General features: G+C 44.9%; 1 protein-coding gene across 2 annotated transcripts in view; it reads left to right on the top strand.

Annotated features, from left to right (window-relative positions):
• Positions 1 to 209: 209 nt before the first annotated feature.
• The window catches only part of mapk14b (mitogen-activated protein kinase 14b), a 38,340-nt gene continuing 18,529 nt past the window's right edge, over positions 210 to 20,020 (top strand). Inside the window, exons 1-3 of one of the 2 annotated variants that reach the window (XM_088640217.1) lie at positions 210 to 876; positions 15,044 to 15,173; positions 17,995 to 18,053. In XM_088640217.1, the coding sequence (XP_088496343.1) occupies positions 758 to 876; positions 15,044 to 15,173; positions 17,995 to 18,053 (308 nt within the window). In that variant the 5' untranslated portion in view covers positions 210 to 757. The remainder of the gene's footprint in view (positions 877 to 15,043; positions 15,174 to 17,994; positions 18,054 to 20,020) is intronic. The other variant, XM_088640216.1, reaches the window with a different exon arrangement.

Below are 20,020 nucleotides of genomic sequence, written 5' to 3'. Positions count from 1 at the left end.
CAAGCACGGGGAAATCTGAAGGTATATTAGTTTTTGTACTCGCGTTCCGTTTTTCGTTGCCATTATAGTAATGACAATAGGACAAAACTACATGCTTTGACCTCGCAGAAAATGTAGTCGAGCAGAGAGAGGCTGGCAACTCGATCTTTCTGGAAGGTATTCGTGTCGGAAACTTGGCTGTACCTAAAAAAGAATTGGAAGCTTAAAACAAGCACCGAAAACAAAAGCGAATAACTACATCAGCACCGTTATTTTTTTTCTGTGTAGCGGGGAAATTCCGGGATTAAGTACGTTTTTCGCTTTTTTTTTTTGTTTGTTTCAAAGCGTGAAGCCCTCATCTTGAGCACCCCTGCGCCGGCTCGGCCTCCTCGCGCGAGACGCGAGACTTGCGTGTCTGGGCCGAGCTGTGGGTAGTGACGGGAGCGCGCCACTGCAGGAGGAGACTGTGAGAGAAAGCCCACGGCGGACGAGTCTTTACTCCACTCAAACTTGAGGACTGAAGGGGGAAAAAAAAAAGAGAAAGTGTAGAGGGCAAATCGTTTCAACATTGCAGCGGGCTCAAATTTGCATTTGCAACCAGACTTTTGTTTGCTTGTCCTTTATATTCGAGCTCAACCCGGTGCGGTCCTTTAATTCCTGGGTTGACGTTGTTTTTTTTTAGATTTTTACTTCATCTTACACCTTTTGATTTAAGTGGGGGAAGGAGAAGTTAACTTGATTGACTGCGTGGTGCAGCGGGACTGGCTGTTCTGCAGGAATGTCGCAGAAAGAAAGACCCACTTTCTATCGACAGGAGCTGAACAAGACGATATGGGAGGTCCCGGAACGGTACCAAAGTCTTAGCCCAGTCGGCTCTGGGGCTTACGGATCAGTGTGGTAAATTACTTACTTTTATCACTTCGTGTTATTATTGCATTTTAATGTGTTTCGAGCGTAGTGTAATTGCACAACTCATTGCGTTATGTTTGGCATCGCTTATTGCAGGCCTGATGGTACATTCTTGCTCAATCAAAGCAACGAATCACAGGCAGGCAGGCAGGCCCTTCTCTGCATGGAGAGATCGTGGTTTCGCGAGTTACGCAAAATAGGTTCAGGACCCTGACCCAGTGAAAGATTTCTGCACTTTTTTTTCCGCAGCCCGTTGTTTCTGGGGGCTCGGTGTGCAACTGTGTTGCTCCCTATCCGTTTGAATGGCGTGTGTTATTTACACGAGATCCGTGAATCGCACGTCTCACTTTTTATTTTAACCTGCGGCTGGTCAGAGTTTTCTCATAACCCGTTGTGAATTTCCTGTGCTCTCCTTCAAATCCCCAGTTTCGTTAAACTTTTTGTTAAAAAAAATGCAGTTTCCGGGAAGCACTGACGCGCCTTTTGCAGTTCTGCCAAATCTTAAGTGTTTTGCATAGGGTTTCTCAATTGTAACTCCCTAGTGGTTGAATGGGGCTTGTCTGGAGTATTTTCTTTTGACTAGATTGTATCTGTGTCGGATCGTTTTTATTTTTATTTTGTTGCGCAGGACAGAAGTAGCCCTTTGTATGTCGTGGTGCAATTGCAGAACGTTGAGTTGAGCACGATTGCTTTCTGGAGACTTTTTGTTGAAGCCCCGTCATTTATTGTTGTTGCAGTTGCAGCCCCTAGTTAATCTTTCAGTACAGAACGATTTGCACCCGTCTACTGACCCGAAGAGACGCTTTATCATGGACAAACAAAACCAACCACCCGGGAGTGATAAGCTGTGTCGTGTTGGGGGCTGAAATGTGACTCGCACATGACCCCCAGCGACAGGCCGCTTTCTGTTGCCAGATATTTTCATATCTTTCCCAGGGCTGGGTAACGGAAAGCATCAGCTCAGCTGGAAAAGTAACGCGACGGGGTTTCTTCTCATTCACTTGAGAATGACTGTTGTTTACAGATAGCAGTATTAGCATTGCGATTCTGTCAAGAACAGGATGCGCCTCTCACTGAAGTGCACAAATGTAGTTTCATGTTTTTACGCAACATATTAGGAGTAATCGGTTTATAATGTAGAGGGGGCTTCAAGGCAGTGTTGTTATAAAAAACATTGTGACACTGCGCATCGTTGGTTCTGTTCAGTGCATTTTCTAATATCTTTCAAGTAGACATGACGGTTTCATCATCTTTCTTGGCAAAGGAACACGATCAACTTCTTTTTTTTTTTACTGCGTCGAAACTCATTTCCTAAGTCTGGGTTAACGTCGCTCTCCGGGAATGAAACGTCAAGTTCGCGAATTCCTGAACCGCACCGCCCATGTTTTGAATTATACTGAGGTTTACCTCGGCCATTGCATAAGACATATTGACCGTGTACACATGACCAAAACCTCGACATAGCCTTTGACTTGTATATTATGACGCGGCGTGCGCGTACAGTTCAGAGCCTGACAGATGCCTGAGGAATTTTCAAGCGTTTGTCCCTCTCCATTCTTCAGGGTTTCCAATCCTGAGACTCCATGTGCTTTTATTTTCTGTAGCCTGATCGTATTGTATGCAGCAGTCGTCGGTTGAGGTAAGACTGCATAATGAAGTCGCCTCGGAATTGCCTGCTGGTATGAGTCACCGGCTGGAGGATTAGTTGGAACCATCCGGCTGACTGACTGCTCGGCGCGTCACGTACAGCGCAAGACCTCGTCTCCTTTCCGAAATGAATTGCAGATGTCGCGCCAGTTAGTTTGCCGTGGAGTGATGGAAAGCATCGTTTTATCTTTGGTTTCCCCGGGAAAGGGATCTGCCAGCCGAGGCGCGCATACCTCCTTGCTTGTGTGTGAGAAGGGGCACCTCGAATTCTTTCTCTCTCCTGCTGTTCCCAGCCTTCACTGAGAGGACGGGTGTGCTGTGGGTCCCGCTGCAATGACATGCAAAGTGTGCCTTGACGCAAGTGAGAGAATAGGAGTGCACGCATTCCTCGTGGTAGTGTTAGCAGCTGTGTGGCAGCCTGAGGAGACCGAGCAGGATTTATGTTTGTGAAGCTTGTGGGAATGTGGCGGTGTGGAACAAGCTACCCAGCCACGTGGGTGAAGCCGATACTCTGGCTTCTTTCAAGAAACTGCTGGATGAGATTCTTAGTGCAGTTAGCCAAGCACTACCATATGGGCCAGAGGACCCGACTGGCCTATTTCTCACTTGTATCCTTTCTGCTGTTCACATGACTTAGCTGTCCCTTTTCTGTAGCAGAATAAAACCAGCAACATTCCTGTTGGTGGTCTTCGCTTCCATTCGTCTCCGTTTTCTCAAAGGCTGTCTTGCGTCAGCAGAGAGTCTTGTTCCGATCCTGGGCTCTGTCAAAGTGGACGCAGTCCTAAACTGCTGCAGTGAAAACCTTATCTCAGCTAGTGACTAAAAGTGTATCTTCTGTCGCTTGAACTCTGCCCTGTTTTAAGCAGTGCTGAAGAAGGGACATGGCCAATATCTGCACAGAAACCGGTAAGGCTCCTGTTGCATAGTAGTTTGAGCTGCTGCAGGTTTTCCTAGCAAGGAAGCTCGTGCTTCAGTGCTGATGGATGCGAGGGCTATATTGTGTGGAACCGTGGGAGTTTTCTAGCCTGTGCCAGGCACTGTGTGTGGAAGCAACGCAGCGGAGAACCCCAGCTGGTGCCACCAGAGAGCTCACAGCAGGTGCTATCGTTGAGGTTTTTTTAGCCTCAGCCCTTCGCACAAGGTTAAGCAGAGCTGGGCTTGTTCGAGGAAAGTATCAAAGCACTGTGGGAGAACCTGTGCTTGGGGTCAGGAGAACCCCTCTAGGAGCAGTCTTTGATTCATGTGATTTTCAAGAAATCCCCCCCCCCCCCCGCCCAGTCCTGCTGTCATTTCAAAACCAGGCAGTTGGTAGCTTAAGGCCATTGCTTACGGTACATTAAAGAACTAGTTTCTGTACCAAGCAGCACGACTGCACCTGTTTTTCTTAAACAGGCCTAAGGAGGGTCAACACATGTACCAATAATAGTACAATTCACTTGTTGCTTTGTGTGTCTAATGAGGGTGGGGGACAAACCTGGCTTTGTGACATTCTGTGCTGCTATGTGCGGGAGGTGTGTGGAAGCTAATTGCATTTATTTGGAGCTTATCCGTTTTGATGGCGTAACAGGTTTACAGGAAACCATTTGCCGAGCGGCAGGCCCAGCCTGACTGGAAGTAGAGAGAGCGTGGCTGAGGGCGGCTGGCACCCCTGGGCAGTGCTGCACACGTTTCCAGCAGGCCTCAGGGCTGCACGGCAGTCCGGCAGGGTGTGGGAGTATTGTGGCCAGCAAGGATCCACTGGAGATGTTTCAAAGAAGGATTTGAATAAATGCTAAAAGTCACCCAGGAAGGAAGTAATAGGCTACATCTGTGTTACAGATACTTCTGTACTGAGCTCTTCGTTCTCTGCAAGGCAAAATCTTTCATCTGTCCCCTCAACACACACACTTTTGCTCTGTTTTCACCAATTTTTACACCACAGTAGGAAGTTTAAAGATCAGATATGGAAAGGATAAAAAATGAAGTTGATTTTTTGCCCTTTAGCAAAAGGCAGCTGTTACTGGCAATACTTCCTTGACATTTTTTTTGCAAAAATGTGAGGTTGCAGCACTCCAGCTGGGAAAGGCATCTACCTGCTTATGGAAATCAGGAGCATAAAAGCTTTCCATGGGACTGATGCTGTGCATTCAATTGTTTGGTGGTTTTTTTTCAGTCACGTGCTATTTCTGCCACAGATGTCTAGGTCTGTTTTCCTCCCGCTGTATTTCTGCCGTCCTTGCTCATTTCCCCAAACAAAAAAAGGACAAACTGCTCAGTTCTTCATTCTCGAGTGACCCATTGCCAGAGCATTGTGCAAGAGAGGCTGACAACTGGCTAAGAGACCTCTGTGCTCCTGAACTGTCAGTACCTGAAAATAACAGCGACATGAAAACGCAGCCTTCTGGTGGGCTGGAGAGCTGCAGCGAAACTCGCAGTAACGTGGGATCCCACTCAGGGGTGTGGCAGTCGGGGTGACGGTGACGGAGATTCACAGCTGACACAGTTGCAGATTTGCAAGTCATGCTGAAGTCGATTGAGGCAGCTGAACACAGAAAGAAAAACTATTGAACTGAATGGGAGGATAATTAACTGCACTGGGGTGGCCGTTTTGGAATGGTCAAAAAGCTGAGCTGTGAACATACCTTGAAGGTTTGTAAGGAGAAGAGTGTCCTGCCTTTGAAGGGGGAAGTGCACACTCTGTGATCACAGCTTTCTGAGCACTTCCTTCATTTCCTGGGCAAGGAACAGAAAGAGAATCTTCACATACTGGAAAGCTTACGTAATCTGGGGATCTGCAGACACTTGTTGGCAACGTTCATTTCTGTTCAGGGCAGGAGAGGGCTTGTTACTTTTAAGGGTTTGATGTTTTAGTTTCTCTTGGCAATGCCTGTTTTAACATCCAATCCAGCAAAAAGCTTATATATTCTTCCATCACCAAACCTATCCCCCATGTTAAAACCAAACCTATTATTGTCAAATCCATTGATCTTAGTAGCATGGTTATGCTTGTAAAATCTCTAAATATCAGAGCATGGGCTCCTTGATCTGGAGGTATTCCATTTAGTTCCTATTGATGCATTATTACTGCCAATCAATCAGTTACTGTATGTGATAAATAAAGCCTCAAAGAAGGCAAAGTGCTTTCTGATAGTATATCCTTTTCCCTTCTGTTTTGTGTTGGAAGACAAATGAAAGAACATTTAAATCATACAGCTTTATCAATCTCTGTTAATAAATTGAGTATGCTCAGGCCTTGGGGCTGATCCTGATTATATCAGTGTTTGTGACCATGTAGCTTCCACTAAATTGCTTTCTATTAAAGCTTCATTTGTATTGTGCATAGAAAAAATTGCCTTCATAATGCACTGCTAAGCAACGTGGTTAGTCATGCTTTATTTCACATAAGCAGTCAGTGCATTAAAAGCAGCACTGTGTATTTGGCTCAGTCATGATTTACTGTTCCTGAAACCATGCATCATTTTTTTTAGTATAGGATTTAGCATGTGCATTTGGCAAGGTGAAATAGAAACCCATCTGCCACGTTAATCTTTGTCATTAAGTTTAATAATTCGTTAAATGATCCTTTTGCGGTAATGATGCCTCTTCTAGGTTTAGTGAATACCCATTCATTTTAGAATGAAGCAGTTGGATGTCGTAGTGAATCAGATTGAATACACAGGGTCTGAATGCTTATTTCTGCCCTTCTGTTAAGTCGTCAGAAACATGGGATATAAGAACATGCTGCATGATTTACAGAAAATGGTGTATCATAAAATGCTGCAGCAAAGCCCTGTGTTATGCGAGGCTCTGAAGGTTACAAGGGTGATGCATAGCTGATGGAAAAATTGTTAAACACCTCTTTATGAATTAGTGTTTGTGCTACTCAGTACCAAAAAAACAGATTTGAGCAAGTTATCAGTTTACATTTTTGCCACCTTGGAGAGAAAAAATCCTTAATAAAAATAAAACAGAAATATGATCACATCCCACATGACATATAAAGCCATTTGGGACAATGATGCAGATTATATATAATACTGTTCATCATTAGCGTAGTCCATGTGTTTCGAGTTTTGGTGCTAGAGGGCCCACATGCCTGCCAGTTTGTGTTCCAGCTGAGCGCTGTTAGACAATTGAACCTTTAATTGATTTAATAGTAGGATAAATTAGAGCTGTGTGATTGTTTTGAGCTCTTAAACACGTTGGAACAACTTTTAACTGTTGCATTTCATAAATAAACTTTTGAACAGAAGAAAACTTACAACCTTGTTTTTAACGCCCTGGGGCGTTAGCCCATTGCCTTCCCACCCCAACGCCATCAAGTTTTCCTTTAGCTGCCAAGTTCTGGGAGATTGTAAATGAAATCCTTCCATTCTCTAGAAGGCGGAGTGTTTTATTGCTTGTGTTGGCACAGCGTCGCTCAAGCATAGCTTGATGAAGTCTTGCCAGGGGAGCTCAATCGTAGTGCTCCCGGGAGAAGGTTCAGCTCTGAGCCTCCTCTGGAGGGAGGGCAGTTCAGAGCTCCTGAGAGAATTCGGGTGTTCAAATCTATACATTCTCAGCACTGAGCATGAATGTTATTGTACTTTCACGTAGCGGATTTTGTGGACCTCATAATATCTGAAGCATAGATCAGTCAGGTTTGAAACTAAATGTGTTTTCCCCAAAGTTTTCCTTCCTGGTTTTTCCATAAATTAGGTTATTCTATGTAAACACAAACAAGGCTGGAGATGAAGAGTGGGAAAAGGAAGGGCCTGTTTATTTTTGCGCAGGAAGTTCAGTTTGCGTTCTGAGAGCGGGAGAGGATTTCAGCTTGTCATGTCCCGGGAAGGTGTTTCGGGACTTTTAACAGCAGCCTGTCCTGGAAGGCACGGAGCTCCTCGTGGTTGGAAAGATGGGCTCGGATCATCTGCCCCTGTGATCCAAACTGTTCCTCCAGGAATGTTTCTGATGTCACAGGGCTCTGGGGATGTGCAGAGATGGGAGTTTTTCCAGCGAATCGTCTGTTCTTGAAATGTCAGTGTTTTGAATCTAATGCATGCTCAGACCCTAAGCTTTTAAATTTCTGCTTGAGCTGCTGAAGGCGGCATTGAGGATGTGAGGCAAAGATTTATAAGCAGACTGTTCAGAGCAAGGGACCATTGGAAATGTTGCCTGTTTTCAGAAGATTGTTTCGGACTGCTGTGATCTCTGCAGCTCTTTCTGGCTTAGGAACTACTGGCCTTGTCCTTCCTGCCTTGCTTTGGCCACTAAGAGTTTCTGCCCCACTCTGCAAAAACTGGGCCTTTTGAAACAATGCCGGAGCGAGAGAATTATGATCTCCTGGCAGTCTGGAATCAAGCTGCTTGTTTGGCATGCCATCAAGAATTTTTTGTGTTTTTTTACTTGTTTGTAATAATGGGAGCCAACAGTGAGTGCTCTGCCCTTTTTTTAGCAGGCTCTTCCTGTTGCCCTGTAACCATGAATGTTCTCAAGGTGGGGCATGATTACCGCCCGGTATGTCAAACATACAGAATTTCAAGGGTTTTGCCGGAACACTTAGATATCTACAGTAGCAGACCCTGGCACCCTGCATTGGATTAGTTCACTTGACCAGCATCGTATTTGTCTCGTCTTGTTCACTTGACCCGATCATCGTGAAGCAAGTACAGCTCGCCAAACAGTGATTCACTGCAAATACAAACTAAGTGTGGAACATTGTATCGGGACAGGATACCAATACTGTTGTGTTCGGTAGACAGTGTAGCAAGGGATGTTAAAAGTCTAGCCATGCAGGGATGTTAAGTGCTAATTAACGCACAGCTTTCACTGTTTCAAGAACAGTTCATGTGGGGCTGGACCGGTGGCTCTGTGGCTAAGGATCTGCGCCTGTGGCTGGAAGGTTGCCGGTTCAAATCCCATAGCCAGCAGAGGAATCCTACTCTATTGGGCCCCTGAGCAAGGCCCTTAACCCCAACTGCTCCAGGGGCGCTGTACAATGGCAGACCCTGCGCTCTGACCCCAGGCTCTCTCTCTATCTGTGTGTCTGTGTGTCTCATGGAGAAAAAGCTGGGGTATGCGAAAAGACAAATTCCTAATGCAAGAAATTGTATAGGGTTAATACAGTGTTGTTGTTGTTGTTGTTGTTGTTGTTGTTGTTGTTGTTGTTGTTATTATGTTTTAAAGCCATATTCTGCTGTGCAACACGGAAGTAGATAGAGCTTGGTGATGCCCAACTGGTTTGTGGTGACAGGAAATGGTATTTTGACTGTAACATCCACTCCCTTTGCATTCGGACAAGCTTTTCCTGGAACGCCTTCAGTGCTTTTGTCGACAAACTTGTTGGTGCCTCTGGAGCAAGCAAGTAGACTTTCTCGAAACATTCCTCGTTTCCTGCGAACGGGAGTTGAGACCAAGATTGATTGCTTTTGCACAGCGATGACAGTGAGCTAAACTGGAGGCCTCTTATGACTCGACACCAGTTCCAGGTGATTGGCTGCAGAAATTCTCCCGCAAATTCCAGGTGAAGCTGATCCACTGTGCACGTGCATGTGCAGACACAGGCTCCTTCCAGGAACATTGTTTAGCCAATAGCTCTCTTTTAAGTATTTTTCCGTTTCGGTGTGCGTCTCTGAATAATCTTGTGTTCATCTTTGATATGTTCTGCAGAAATCTGAGCTCTGAGCTAGCTTGATGTAGAAAACCTCACCCTAATATGCTTTGAAGAGCAATGTCCCGTCTCTAAGAAAGTCTCCAGAAAACAAAAACAAAGTTAAAAGAATGGCGTGTTTTGTTTTCCAGATGTTTGTATCCAACTCTGCCCTCTATAACAAGATATTGAGCAAAGTACTCTGTACTCTTCAGAGCCAGAGAGTTGCTGAGCACAGATAATAGAGTCCAAAGGTTAATTCCTCATGTAGTTCCTGCTATAGGTGACTAATATTGGAATTGTTTTCAGGATTTCATAATCTTAGGCTGCTGGATTTGGGTGTGGCAAATATTCTGCAGCTCACGCACTGCTCAATTCAATGTCAGTTTTAAGCCTTCAGTTGGTATTTTTGGGTTTTGTAAGTTTGGGAGGTTTTTTGCCTGTTGGCCCTGAGGTATGGACGTTTCGGTTTCCTCGCTGCTTATCGTTTCTAACTGAAGAGGAAGCCGATGAAAATGAAAACTGGGATTGAGGCAGAGATTTATGGTACTTGTTTATGAGGTTGACGAGGTGGAACGAAATAAAGAGAAAGCAGAACTTCAGTCTCTGCAGTTAAAAAGCCTCTAAAAAAGTTCCATTGTGCAAGTGTGCTGAATATGATCTTTTTTTTTTTTCTGCTGAGGAAATATTTTTCTGCAGATTTTTTTTTTTAACACCATTTAGCTGGTAGGGATCTTCCTGAATACTGCTTGCATATCATTTTAATTCAGCCTTCCAAGCTTGGCGTTCAGTGGCTGTTAAGTGCAAAAGACGACAGCCACAGCAAAGAAAAAAGCCAGCTTCTGATTTCTAGTAACTGAAGTTAGGTTCACATCTAAAAGAAAATGAGTACAATTTTACAATTTTATGCCAGCATCCATATCACCCTGCAACTCACAACTGGCAACCCACTGAAGCTAAGCAGGTGTGAGCCTGGTCAGTACATGGATGGGAGACCTCCTGGGAAAAACTAAGGTTGCTGCTGGAAGAGGTTTTAGTGGGATTAAAACTCTGTGTGGGTCCTAATGCCCTAGTATAGTGACTTCGGATGAGATGTAAAACTGAGGTCCTGACTCTCTGTGGTTATTAAAAATCCCAGGGCATTTCTCGAAAAGAGTAGGGGTGTAACCCCGGTGTCCTGGCCACATTTCCCATTGGCCCTTACCAATCATGGCCTCCTAATAATCCCCCTCTATGAATCGGCTACATTACTCTGCTCTCCTCCCCACTGATAGCTGGTGTGTGGTGAGCGTTCTGGCGCACTATGGCTGCCGTCGCATCATCCAGGTGGATGCTGCACATTGGTGGTGGTGGAGGGGAGTCCCCATTACCTGTAAAGCGCTTTGAGTGGAGTGTCCAGAAAAGCGCTATATAAGTGTAAGCAATTATTATTATTATTATTATTATTATTATTATTATTATTATTATTATTGTCTTTCCACCCGTTAGGATTTTTACAAGCAAATTTCAAAGTCAGAACACACAATTCATGATGTTATTGCCTTTAGAATAATGGAATCAGCAGAATTTGTTCAGCCAGGATAACTGGAACTTAAATACTGATTGTTGTAGCTCTCCGTGTACAGCTCCTTCTGTATCAGTTGACACTTGTGCTTGTGCCAGAGAGCTGTGTGTAGGTGACAAATCAGAATGCATGGAGCTCTAAAGATGACGACACCTAGCAGGACAAGTAGCCCTCCTTCAGTTGCTCCTTATCCCCCACAGGCAGTTTTTAGAATACACTTTCTGTCACCTTTTGTAGCTTGGAATTGGGAGCCTTGTGATTTGGGAGCATCGCTTTGCACTCATTCATGGAAACAAATGGCGGCCTAAAAAGAACGTTCCCTAAAAAAAGAACACCAGCTGGCCTTTTGACTTTGCATGTGGCAACCGTTACTTTTGTTGCTGAGATGAGATCTGGCTGTTCATCGGGAGAGCCAGAGAAGTTAATGAGAGCTGGTGCACTAGGATATGAACTCATTTCACTTGTTCTTTTGTCTGGCTGGGAGCTGGGTTCAGGGATCAGTTACAGAGTTGCTTGCAGTCATCATGACTGGAGTGCTGGGTCTGAAGGAGTTAAGCAACACTGGCTGAGCTCATTACAGCTTGAACCCCTTGCGGGAGTGTGTCAGGCTTGGCAAACTGCCAGGTGCTGCAGGGTTTGTACCTCCTCTCATGTGCTTGGTGTTTGTGTTGCATATACGGACTGACAGGCCAGACTGTTAGGACCCCCAGCCTACACGTATATAGTGCTTTTCTGGACACTCCACTCAAAGCGCTTTACAGGTAATGGTGATTCCCCTCCACCACTACATCCACGTGCATGATATGATGGCAGCCATAGTGCACCAGTACGCTCACCACACATCAGCTATCAGTGGGGAGGAGAACAGAGTAATGAAGCCAGTTCATAGATGGGGATTATTAGGAGGCCATGATTGGTAAGGGCCAATGGGAAATTTTGTCCAGGACACCAGGGTTACACTCCTACTCTTTTCGAGAAACGTCCTAGGTTTTTAAATAACCCCAGGACCTTGCTTTTACATCTCATCCGAAGATGACAATATAGTGTCCCCATCACTATACTGGTACATATGGACCCTCACAAAACACAGGGTGAGTGCCCCCTACTGGTCTCACTAACACCACTTCGCGCAGCAAACTTTGTTTTTCCCAGGAGGTCTCCCATCCTGTTACTGGACAGGCTCACACCTGCTGAGCTTCAGCAGGTTGCTAGTTGTGAGTTGAAGGGTGATATGGCTGCTGGCAATAATGAATAGAATGTCTTGTCGGCAGGCTATAGAAATCTGACTCTGGCCTGGGGTCATTACTCTTGAGGCTTCAGGCTTGAGTGCATTTTAAATAGGCACCTGCTATTGTACATGGCACCTAAGGAGTAATGAAAGGTGGGAATAACATCAGGAATAACCACTGTGTCATAAGTGGAACCATTTTCTATGAGTTAAGTACAATTGGTGATGGTCACTTGTGAACACATGTTTATACAGTATATAGGTGCATGTTATTAATAGCATAGGATGACCATGGCTGTACCTGGACTATAAAACCCTCTGTAACGCTGTTGTAATTCAGGGCTCTGTGGGAAATCCATCTTGTGTGCGTCTTCTTCTGACTTTCTTAGGAGATGGCCGTTTTAGTCACAAACTCCTCTCACCTTGTTGGCCTGTGCAGAGGCACAGCACATCTGTAGTTAAGATTATTTGCTGAAGGTTCCTGATACTTTGCCCGGTGCGTGTATTGTCTGTGTCAGGATCGCTCACTCTGATGTGACAGGTCTTTGTGGTGTGAGCGCATCTGTTTGCCTCCCTGGATCTGTTTACCTGCTTGGATTATGGCACCGCAGCAAAGCAACACTGTTAATAACCCATTGGAGCCAGGATCAGCAGGGACACAAGGTTTATTTCTTTAGAGTTTTAATTTCCTGTTCAATTAAATGATCATAAAGCGATGGGAATAGATTAAACAGAGAATCGGTAAGTACACAGCCCAGAAGTTATTTGCACATCGTTGTATTGTGTGCTTGTCAGAAACGTCATAGAATGCACTTGTAAACAGAAGAGGTTTGAAAGTATAACTTTTATGTAAGATAATTTTTTATATCTCACCTTTCGTGACATCTCAACTGGACTGGAAACAAGAAATCCAACAGAGGCTGTACATAAATGAATGTTGACTGTTAAGACAGGATTTGAAAGTGCTGACTGACTTGTAATATCTGATAAGGGCTGGCAGATCATTCCATGTCGTTGGAGCACCAGGGCACAGTGCACTGCCTTCCAGGGTGTGGAGAATCGTGTTGTATCACTGAGAGAAGCACCTCCATGTTCTCCACTCAGAAACTGCGAAAATAAAGTTCTCGTGCCCCAGACGAATACGGCAGTGGCAACCAGAGTCCAGCCCCTCTCTCTCTCATTTTGAAATGGCGAGCAACAGCGGAACATTTAAAGGATTAGCTGAAGTCTGTGTCTGCCTCTTTCTGTGGTGTTTGGGGTAAGATCTGACGCATACCACTTGTCCCATTTCCTCAGCCAGCCCTTGATTTACTAACGCCCGGTTCACCTGTTTTGCTACAGCGACAACTGTACACATTTCTATATCTGTTTTTCACACTTGGAGCAATTTTTGTTACAGCAAAGACATGTCCTTTATAGCTGAACCAGGATGCCATTCTCCCAGCAGGACATCAAGCAAAACGCTTCCTCGCTGTCTCTGTGCTCCTGCAGTGCTTGCACACTTTATCTGTCTGTACTAGGGGGAATACAGGAATCATCACAAGCAATAGTGTTCTTGCCTTGGCAGTTAACAGCTATGGATTATGTTCTAGACGTCAGGAACAAATCATACGTTTCGACAGGAAAAGTCGTGGAAATAGACGCTTTCCAATATTTCATGTTAGCAACTGTTTTCGAGGAGCGAGTTGCGTATGTGAATCGAGAGATGGGTGTATTTGGCTCCACAACTCTTTGCTAGTCATGACAGCTGACTTCTTATAAGACTTAGTCGTTTTTCCACAATGAGGAGGCTTCCAACCTGGGACGAGACTGCTTGTTGGCAAAGGTGCCTTCTGGTGTATTTACCAAACGCCCATCCATGAGACAGCCAAAGGTCGCATCGTCAATCCTCCTGGGTTCACCCACTGCGACCTTTGACCCTGTTGCGGTATCAGGTGGTCAAGCTCACCTGAGGTGTCGCTGCCAAGAGAGTCTCCCACATTCCAGGCTGAAACTATTACGGTAACAAAAATGCTTTTGTTTACTGTATGTATATTTTTTATTTTATGAACTTTTCCTTTTTGGAAATGCCCCTAAAATACAAGGCCACCTTAAATTTCAGTCAGTAATGTATATTGTTGAAAGCATATGGTCATGGGTTTTAACCTTTTTGTCATTACCTGCCTTGCAGCTTTCTCTCTGCTTTCAGTATCTTGGCAGATGTCATTGCGTGGGTCACGGCATTCAAGATTTTATCATGACCTTTCAAGGCCAAGTGGAAAAATGGGCTGTGGGCCGTCACACCACTTTGTCCTTTGTAAAACCTGTGCTGAGCAGATTGTTCCCAATGTGTCTCACTCTAATATTCTCCTGCAGTGGTCTGTTGCTGCACCCAGGTCTGAGTAAGAGACGTCTTTGTGTAAACAGAAGGCCCGTGACACTTGCATGCTGTGGCTGATTTTTATTGAAGTGTACTGGGATTTTGTTTTCCAATTGTACAGCCCTGTGTGAAAGTTGGTGAGGAGCACATGTTTGGGTCTGTGTTTCTTGCGGGAGACTGTACCCCAGATTTGGTGCTGTGGGGTCCGCGTGTTTCTCCCAGCCTCCCCCAGCCTGTCCGTCGCCGGAGCTCAAACCCTACCATGACAAACCAGCCAGGCTGCTATGGAAACTTCAGAACAGCTTTGCCTTTCGCCTTTTTTTTAATATGTTATTTTTGTCAGGAGAGGAACAGTTTGTGCTGAAGTTGTGCAACTGAATGTATTTGAAAGGCCAAAAAAGCGCACGCAGGGATTCTTACAAGAAAGATTCTTTGTCTTGAGGGAGATGCCTATTTTTAGGAAAGCGGTTTACTGGAATTTGGCAATTGAAGTGGAATAAATGTTTCTGCTTCTCGGTCTCATGTCAGGAGAAATTTCTGATGGCTCCTGACAACAAGAATTGACCCGTTGTGGGAAGTCCAACCAGTGCATCCGTTGTAATTGAAGACCGTGCTGCTGCTCTGTAGTGAATACAGGAAGAAGAACCCCTTGGGGAAATGGAAGTGATTCAGAACGCGGCACGCAGAGCTGCGAGGCCCTCTCTCTGATCATGACATAACGTTGTCGGTGTGCCTTCCTTTTCCCTGCAGCTCAGCCGTCGATGTGAAGTCGGGCCTGCGGGTGGCCGTGAAGAAGCTGTCCAGGCCTTTCCAGTCCATCATTCACGCCAAGAGGACATACCGGGAGCTGCGGCTGCTCAAGCACATGAAGCACGAGAACGTGAGTCCTGCTTGAGGAGAACCCCCCGGGCAGCTCGGTGCCGGTCACCTGCCAACACCCCTCTCCCTAACACCAGACAGGTTACATACTAGAGGAGGCCATTCGGCCATTCCAGTGAGCAGAATCCACCCAGTTGTTTCTAGAAGGAAGCTAGAGTATCCCCATCAACATTGCGTGCGTCGCTTGTTCCAGACTCCCACAGCCCTTTGTGTAAAGACGCACCTCCTGTTCTTAGTTTTAAGTGCACTTTTCACATCGTTCACTCTTGTGTCCTCTGGTTTGTGTTTCACTTTTGATTCTGAAGAAGTCCGCTGGACTTTGCCAGTGCCTTAGAGGATTTTGCGTACTCGTCAGGTCTTGAAAACTGGAGAGCTGTGCTGCCTGAGGCTGATGGGATACAGGGGTCAAAGCCTGTAATCCTGATTGAAGCTTTGACTCTGCCACTGACTGAAAATGTTAATTTGTAAAGAGCAACAAGCTTCCTGCGGCCTCCTTATTGTGATTGTATCTACAGCCGCAGCCATTGACTCGTGTCTAAGCCGCTTTGAATAACAAGCATCTTATAAATCTTTTTTATTCGTCTACCGGTATATATGCTTTTTTGCTTTATCAACTTGTAAAAAAAAATGAAAACTTGAGAAACCTTGAACGCTGTTCAGTTAAGTCTGCAAAATACTTGTTAAAAATACATTTAAAAAATATTTTATTTCACGCTTTTATATTACACTCGTGGTCTAGAAAAATCTTTTGTTTTTTGTTAAGGTAGTGTTGAAAATAGGGTGCCTCCTGCACACCTGAAAGCTTGTCTTTGAACAGTGACAGCACTGGGAAACTGAATGTTGTTGTTGAGTCACGAGCAGGCTTGATGGCTGCTTAACGTACAAACAGCACAACTGATAGATGTTTATCGCCCCAATGCAAGACTGAGCTGTCTGGAGCAGAAGAGGAAGGCTTTATGGAGTGCTGTGTCAGCCACTCTCAGCATTGCATTTCTTGTTGTCAAACTCCCTACATTGAGATGGAGCCAGAGATTCAATAGCAATGCAGATGTTTGGACACTAGCAAATAAGTACAAATTGAAGGCAGTCTTTATCCCAAACATCATTTATTTAAACAACTCTCAAAATAGTGGGCCTTTGCATTGAATTTATTTTAGTTTGTTTAATCCCTTTGCCAGGCTGTGTAATTGTTTTTGCCTAAAAAGCTCTCAATTTGTTTACAATTTTGAGAAGAGAGGTCTTGAAACAGGACACCACAACCTGAAAACAAAGAAAATGCCTTCTGAAGATCCATGCCCAGTTGAGTTGCTAAAGTTTCAAATTATATATCATTCAGTTGTGCCCTCTGTCAAGTAATTAAAACAAATTACCTTCAAGAATGCCCACCTACGCATCTGAAATTAAAGGATGTTCAGAAGCCACAAGTTGAGCTAATTTCCCTTTCTTCTGAACATCAAGAAACATGCGAACACAAAAGGTCATGTTCACCAAGCGTTTAGAAGTGTTACAGAGATTCTTCAGAGATTTAAGAGTGTGTATCGTGATCCTTTGCTTGTTTTGGAACAGTTTACGTGAGGAGGTTTAATAAATACTGAGAGTTTCGGTTATCGATAAACGCAAGTCATCAGCTTATAAACTTTTCTGGTAATTAGAGTAATTGTTGCAAGGCAGTTACAGTCTCCAAATTGTCTGTCTCGTGAAGTGTCTTGCTTTGAAGGATTTCGCACAGTAAAGAATAGTTTAAAATTTTGTAAGTGCTCATTGTTCAACTTTTATTTTCTACTTTTGTTTGAAGGACAACAAGTAATGGGGAATTTCTTTACACAAAGGGTTGTGGGGGTCTTGAGTAAACTGTTCAGTTGCATGTTGATAGCCATGGATCCTTTAAATGGCAGTGTGGAATCTACAAATTCATAAGCAAACAGTAAGCAGATAAGCAAGAAGGCTCATATAACCAACTCTTGTTTGTAACTTTTGTTTTAGAGAGAAGTGCCTTTAAACAGTGCTGTAATGTTTCCTAAAATTAAATTACTTAAGTGCTTGTCCACATTGGGTTTAAAAGTTTGTTGGCATAGTGTTTTAGAGGGCTTAACCCAGATTTTCTGTCCTGCTTAGTGAAATACAGTTGGAGGAAGAACCTACTTAGAACAGCACTGGACCAAGACCACACACTGAGGTCTTGTAGTTATGTCAAGCCTGCAAACCACTATAAAGATAACACGTGGTCTCATAAAGCCTGATTCACACAGGACAAAGAATAACCGCATCAAGTGGTGGTTTCTGAAATTTACCCCACTTACATTTCTGTCAGATTCTTTGTTTCTCTTAAGTGTCTCTGTCTGTTTTTCAGAGTACTCCTGAAAAATGTCAGACTTCTGGCACTGTTTCCTTTTAATTCCATGCAGAAACACCAGCGTCAGGACTGATAAGACTACTCACACATTTTCTTTTGACCAGCAGTGCAATTTAAAATGTAGTAGAGCAGAAGATGCCATTGCACGAAAAAGCATTAATTCACCTTTCAGGAAAGCAGTACCCTGGAGAAATGAAATTAAACTATGCTTTCTGCTTCAGCTAACAATTCAGTGCTTGCATTTTCTTGCATTTGAATTTGGGTAACTTTTGTTTCTTTACTGCACGTCTCTCCTGTACAGAAGGAAAAAGTGTAGTATACAGTGTTCATTGTTTATAGTCCACGTGCAGAAACAACGTACTTGGCTGCAAGTTTTCTATTAATCCAAAATTGCTTGACCTTCTACACTTTAGATCTTGGTGCACTATGTGCTGTACTCGAGATCTTACTGTGTCTCTCTGTCTTTCAGGTGATTGGGCTCCTGGATGTTTTCACTCCTGCAACGAGCTTGGAGGAGTTCAATGATGTGTAAGTCCGAATGTGCCAGACTGCGAGAGTTGCTTTTCTACTCATTCTTCTTTTAGAAAATGTGGATTTGGTAGCAGGTATGCCATTTCCGGCACAAGGTGCTTGAAAAGTGACGTGGGCTCTTCAGGAGATGCTCTATTGGTTCAGTGTGCTCGCTGTCTGTGTTCACGATGGCTTGCACAGGCGTCGAGCTTGGTCACCTCTGCTGTGGCCCTATGTTTCTCATGGTCTTGACACGCAGGTGGTTTGCCTCAGCCCAGTTATCTTTAGACGTGCCCTCCTGTAACAGCTGCCTTCACAGTTCTTACCTTTTCCTGGGACCTGTTTTGTCCTTTGCCTTCCAGTTCCATGTACGATAACGGTAAGAAATAATAGGTAAATAATAGCTTTACTTACAGGAGGGGATCCACTTCATCCACCCCTGAAGTGCAGGTGTGGCTGTATTTATGTACCAGCAGATAAAATGAAGGGAGAAATTTCGGGAGGCAAGATGGTACAAGCCCAGAGTGGAATTGAGCCAGGAGACTGAGGTTAACATCCCTTTACTTACAAGCAGGGCCCCTTCCTAGTCCACCAACGCCCCTTCATTCTTTATCTTGATTTGAGTGTTTTTTATAAGACAATATGGATGTGTTTTTAAATTAAATGTTGAGGGTTTCAGTTTTCTAGCTCCATTTTAAATAGCGTGATGCACCTTTTGTAAATTGGGCTACCTGTAGTGACGACAAGAGTAGGTTCAGCCTGACTTTGAGGAGCAACAGCAAGACTCTAAACTAATTGTGGTTGAAGCTACAGCAGGGCCTCCTTGCAGCAAGGTTTGGTTGTGCCAGCAGCAGCACTCCAAGCCTCTGCCAGCCCACACTGGCACCATTGATTCCCACAGTCGCAATCCTCCCATCGGTGATCTCAAGACAGGCCAGGAGGCCGTGACGCCAGGAGAGGGGATCTGGAGCAGTCAGACCACCCAGCCAGATCTGTTCCTGCTGCTGTCGGAGGCCCAGGCCCAGGGGACCGGCCCCTACTAACAGTACAGGTGGACAGGGATGATCCCTCTTGAGGATAATGCACAAACGAGAGGAGAACATGACCACTATCAGTGGCACCTGCCACTATCAGTGTGAGGAGGTGCCCACAGGGGACTCAGAACCAGCTTCATGTGCTTCCCTCTACGAGGGGTCAGGTGCACTCTGTGAACTTCAAGTTGAGTGTTGAACTTAAGGAAATTTAAGAAGGTTGATGGTTAGGAGTTTTGAGGTCAGAATTCTTGTGATCTCATATACTGTATTGTCCCATGGACTAGCTTCAGCAGTGACCTTATTCCTAATTGCCTGCTTTTCCTGAGCTCTGGGTGTCTGGACTCCAGTCACTGTTAAGCCTGATGGGCCCAGTTTGTGAACCTGGACCCGATACTCATTTATTTTATATTCTGGTCCTGATTTCCATGTGAAACTCTAGAAGTCTCCAGGTGCGAGTGGTTTGCGCATCATGCCAGGCTGTGCAGTGCAGATTTTGTGTTTGAAAGTTATATCCAGGATTGCCTGTTGAGCATGTGCGTGCGCTTGGGCACTGGAGTGGAGACAAGAAAGTTGTGTGGTTTTTGTTTTTCTTCTGGTCTCCTTGCTTGTGGCCGAGCGTGCCGCGTTCTGTGTTAGTGTTAACAGGAAGCTCTAATCGCGGTCATGCAGCAGTAGAGATGACTCAGGTTTCAGTGCCGCCCACTCTGAGGCAGAATGCACGATGCTCGCACACTTGGGACCTTCTCCACGGACGCCTTTCGGCAGGACTGTGGGACTGTGGACATAAGCGCCAGGACCTTCGTTAGCCCCTGGTTAAAACTGTTCGATAGAACCCTCCTGTTATTATAAAACAGGCACAGGTAATGAATCTGGCATGCAGCACCAAGCAGAAAGGGGAGAAGGCACCATCACTGCAGTTTTTGGCAACCCAGCTTTGTGCTTCCTGCAGGG

The sequence above is a fragment of the Lepisosteus platostomus genome, chromosome 7 (assembly GCF_059453375.1).
Source record: "Lepisosteus platostomus isolate fLepPlt1 chromosome 7, fLepPlt1.hap1, whole genome shotgun sequence".
NCBI classification, from domain to species: Eukaryota; Metazoa; Chordata; class Actinopteri; order Semionotiformes; family Lepisosteidae; genus Lepisosteus; species Lepisosteus platostomus.
Note: the sequence above shows the minus strand (reverse complement) of the source record. Positions and strands in the feature narration are given on the sequence as shown.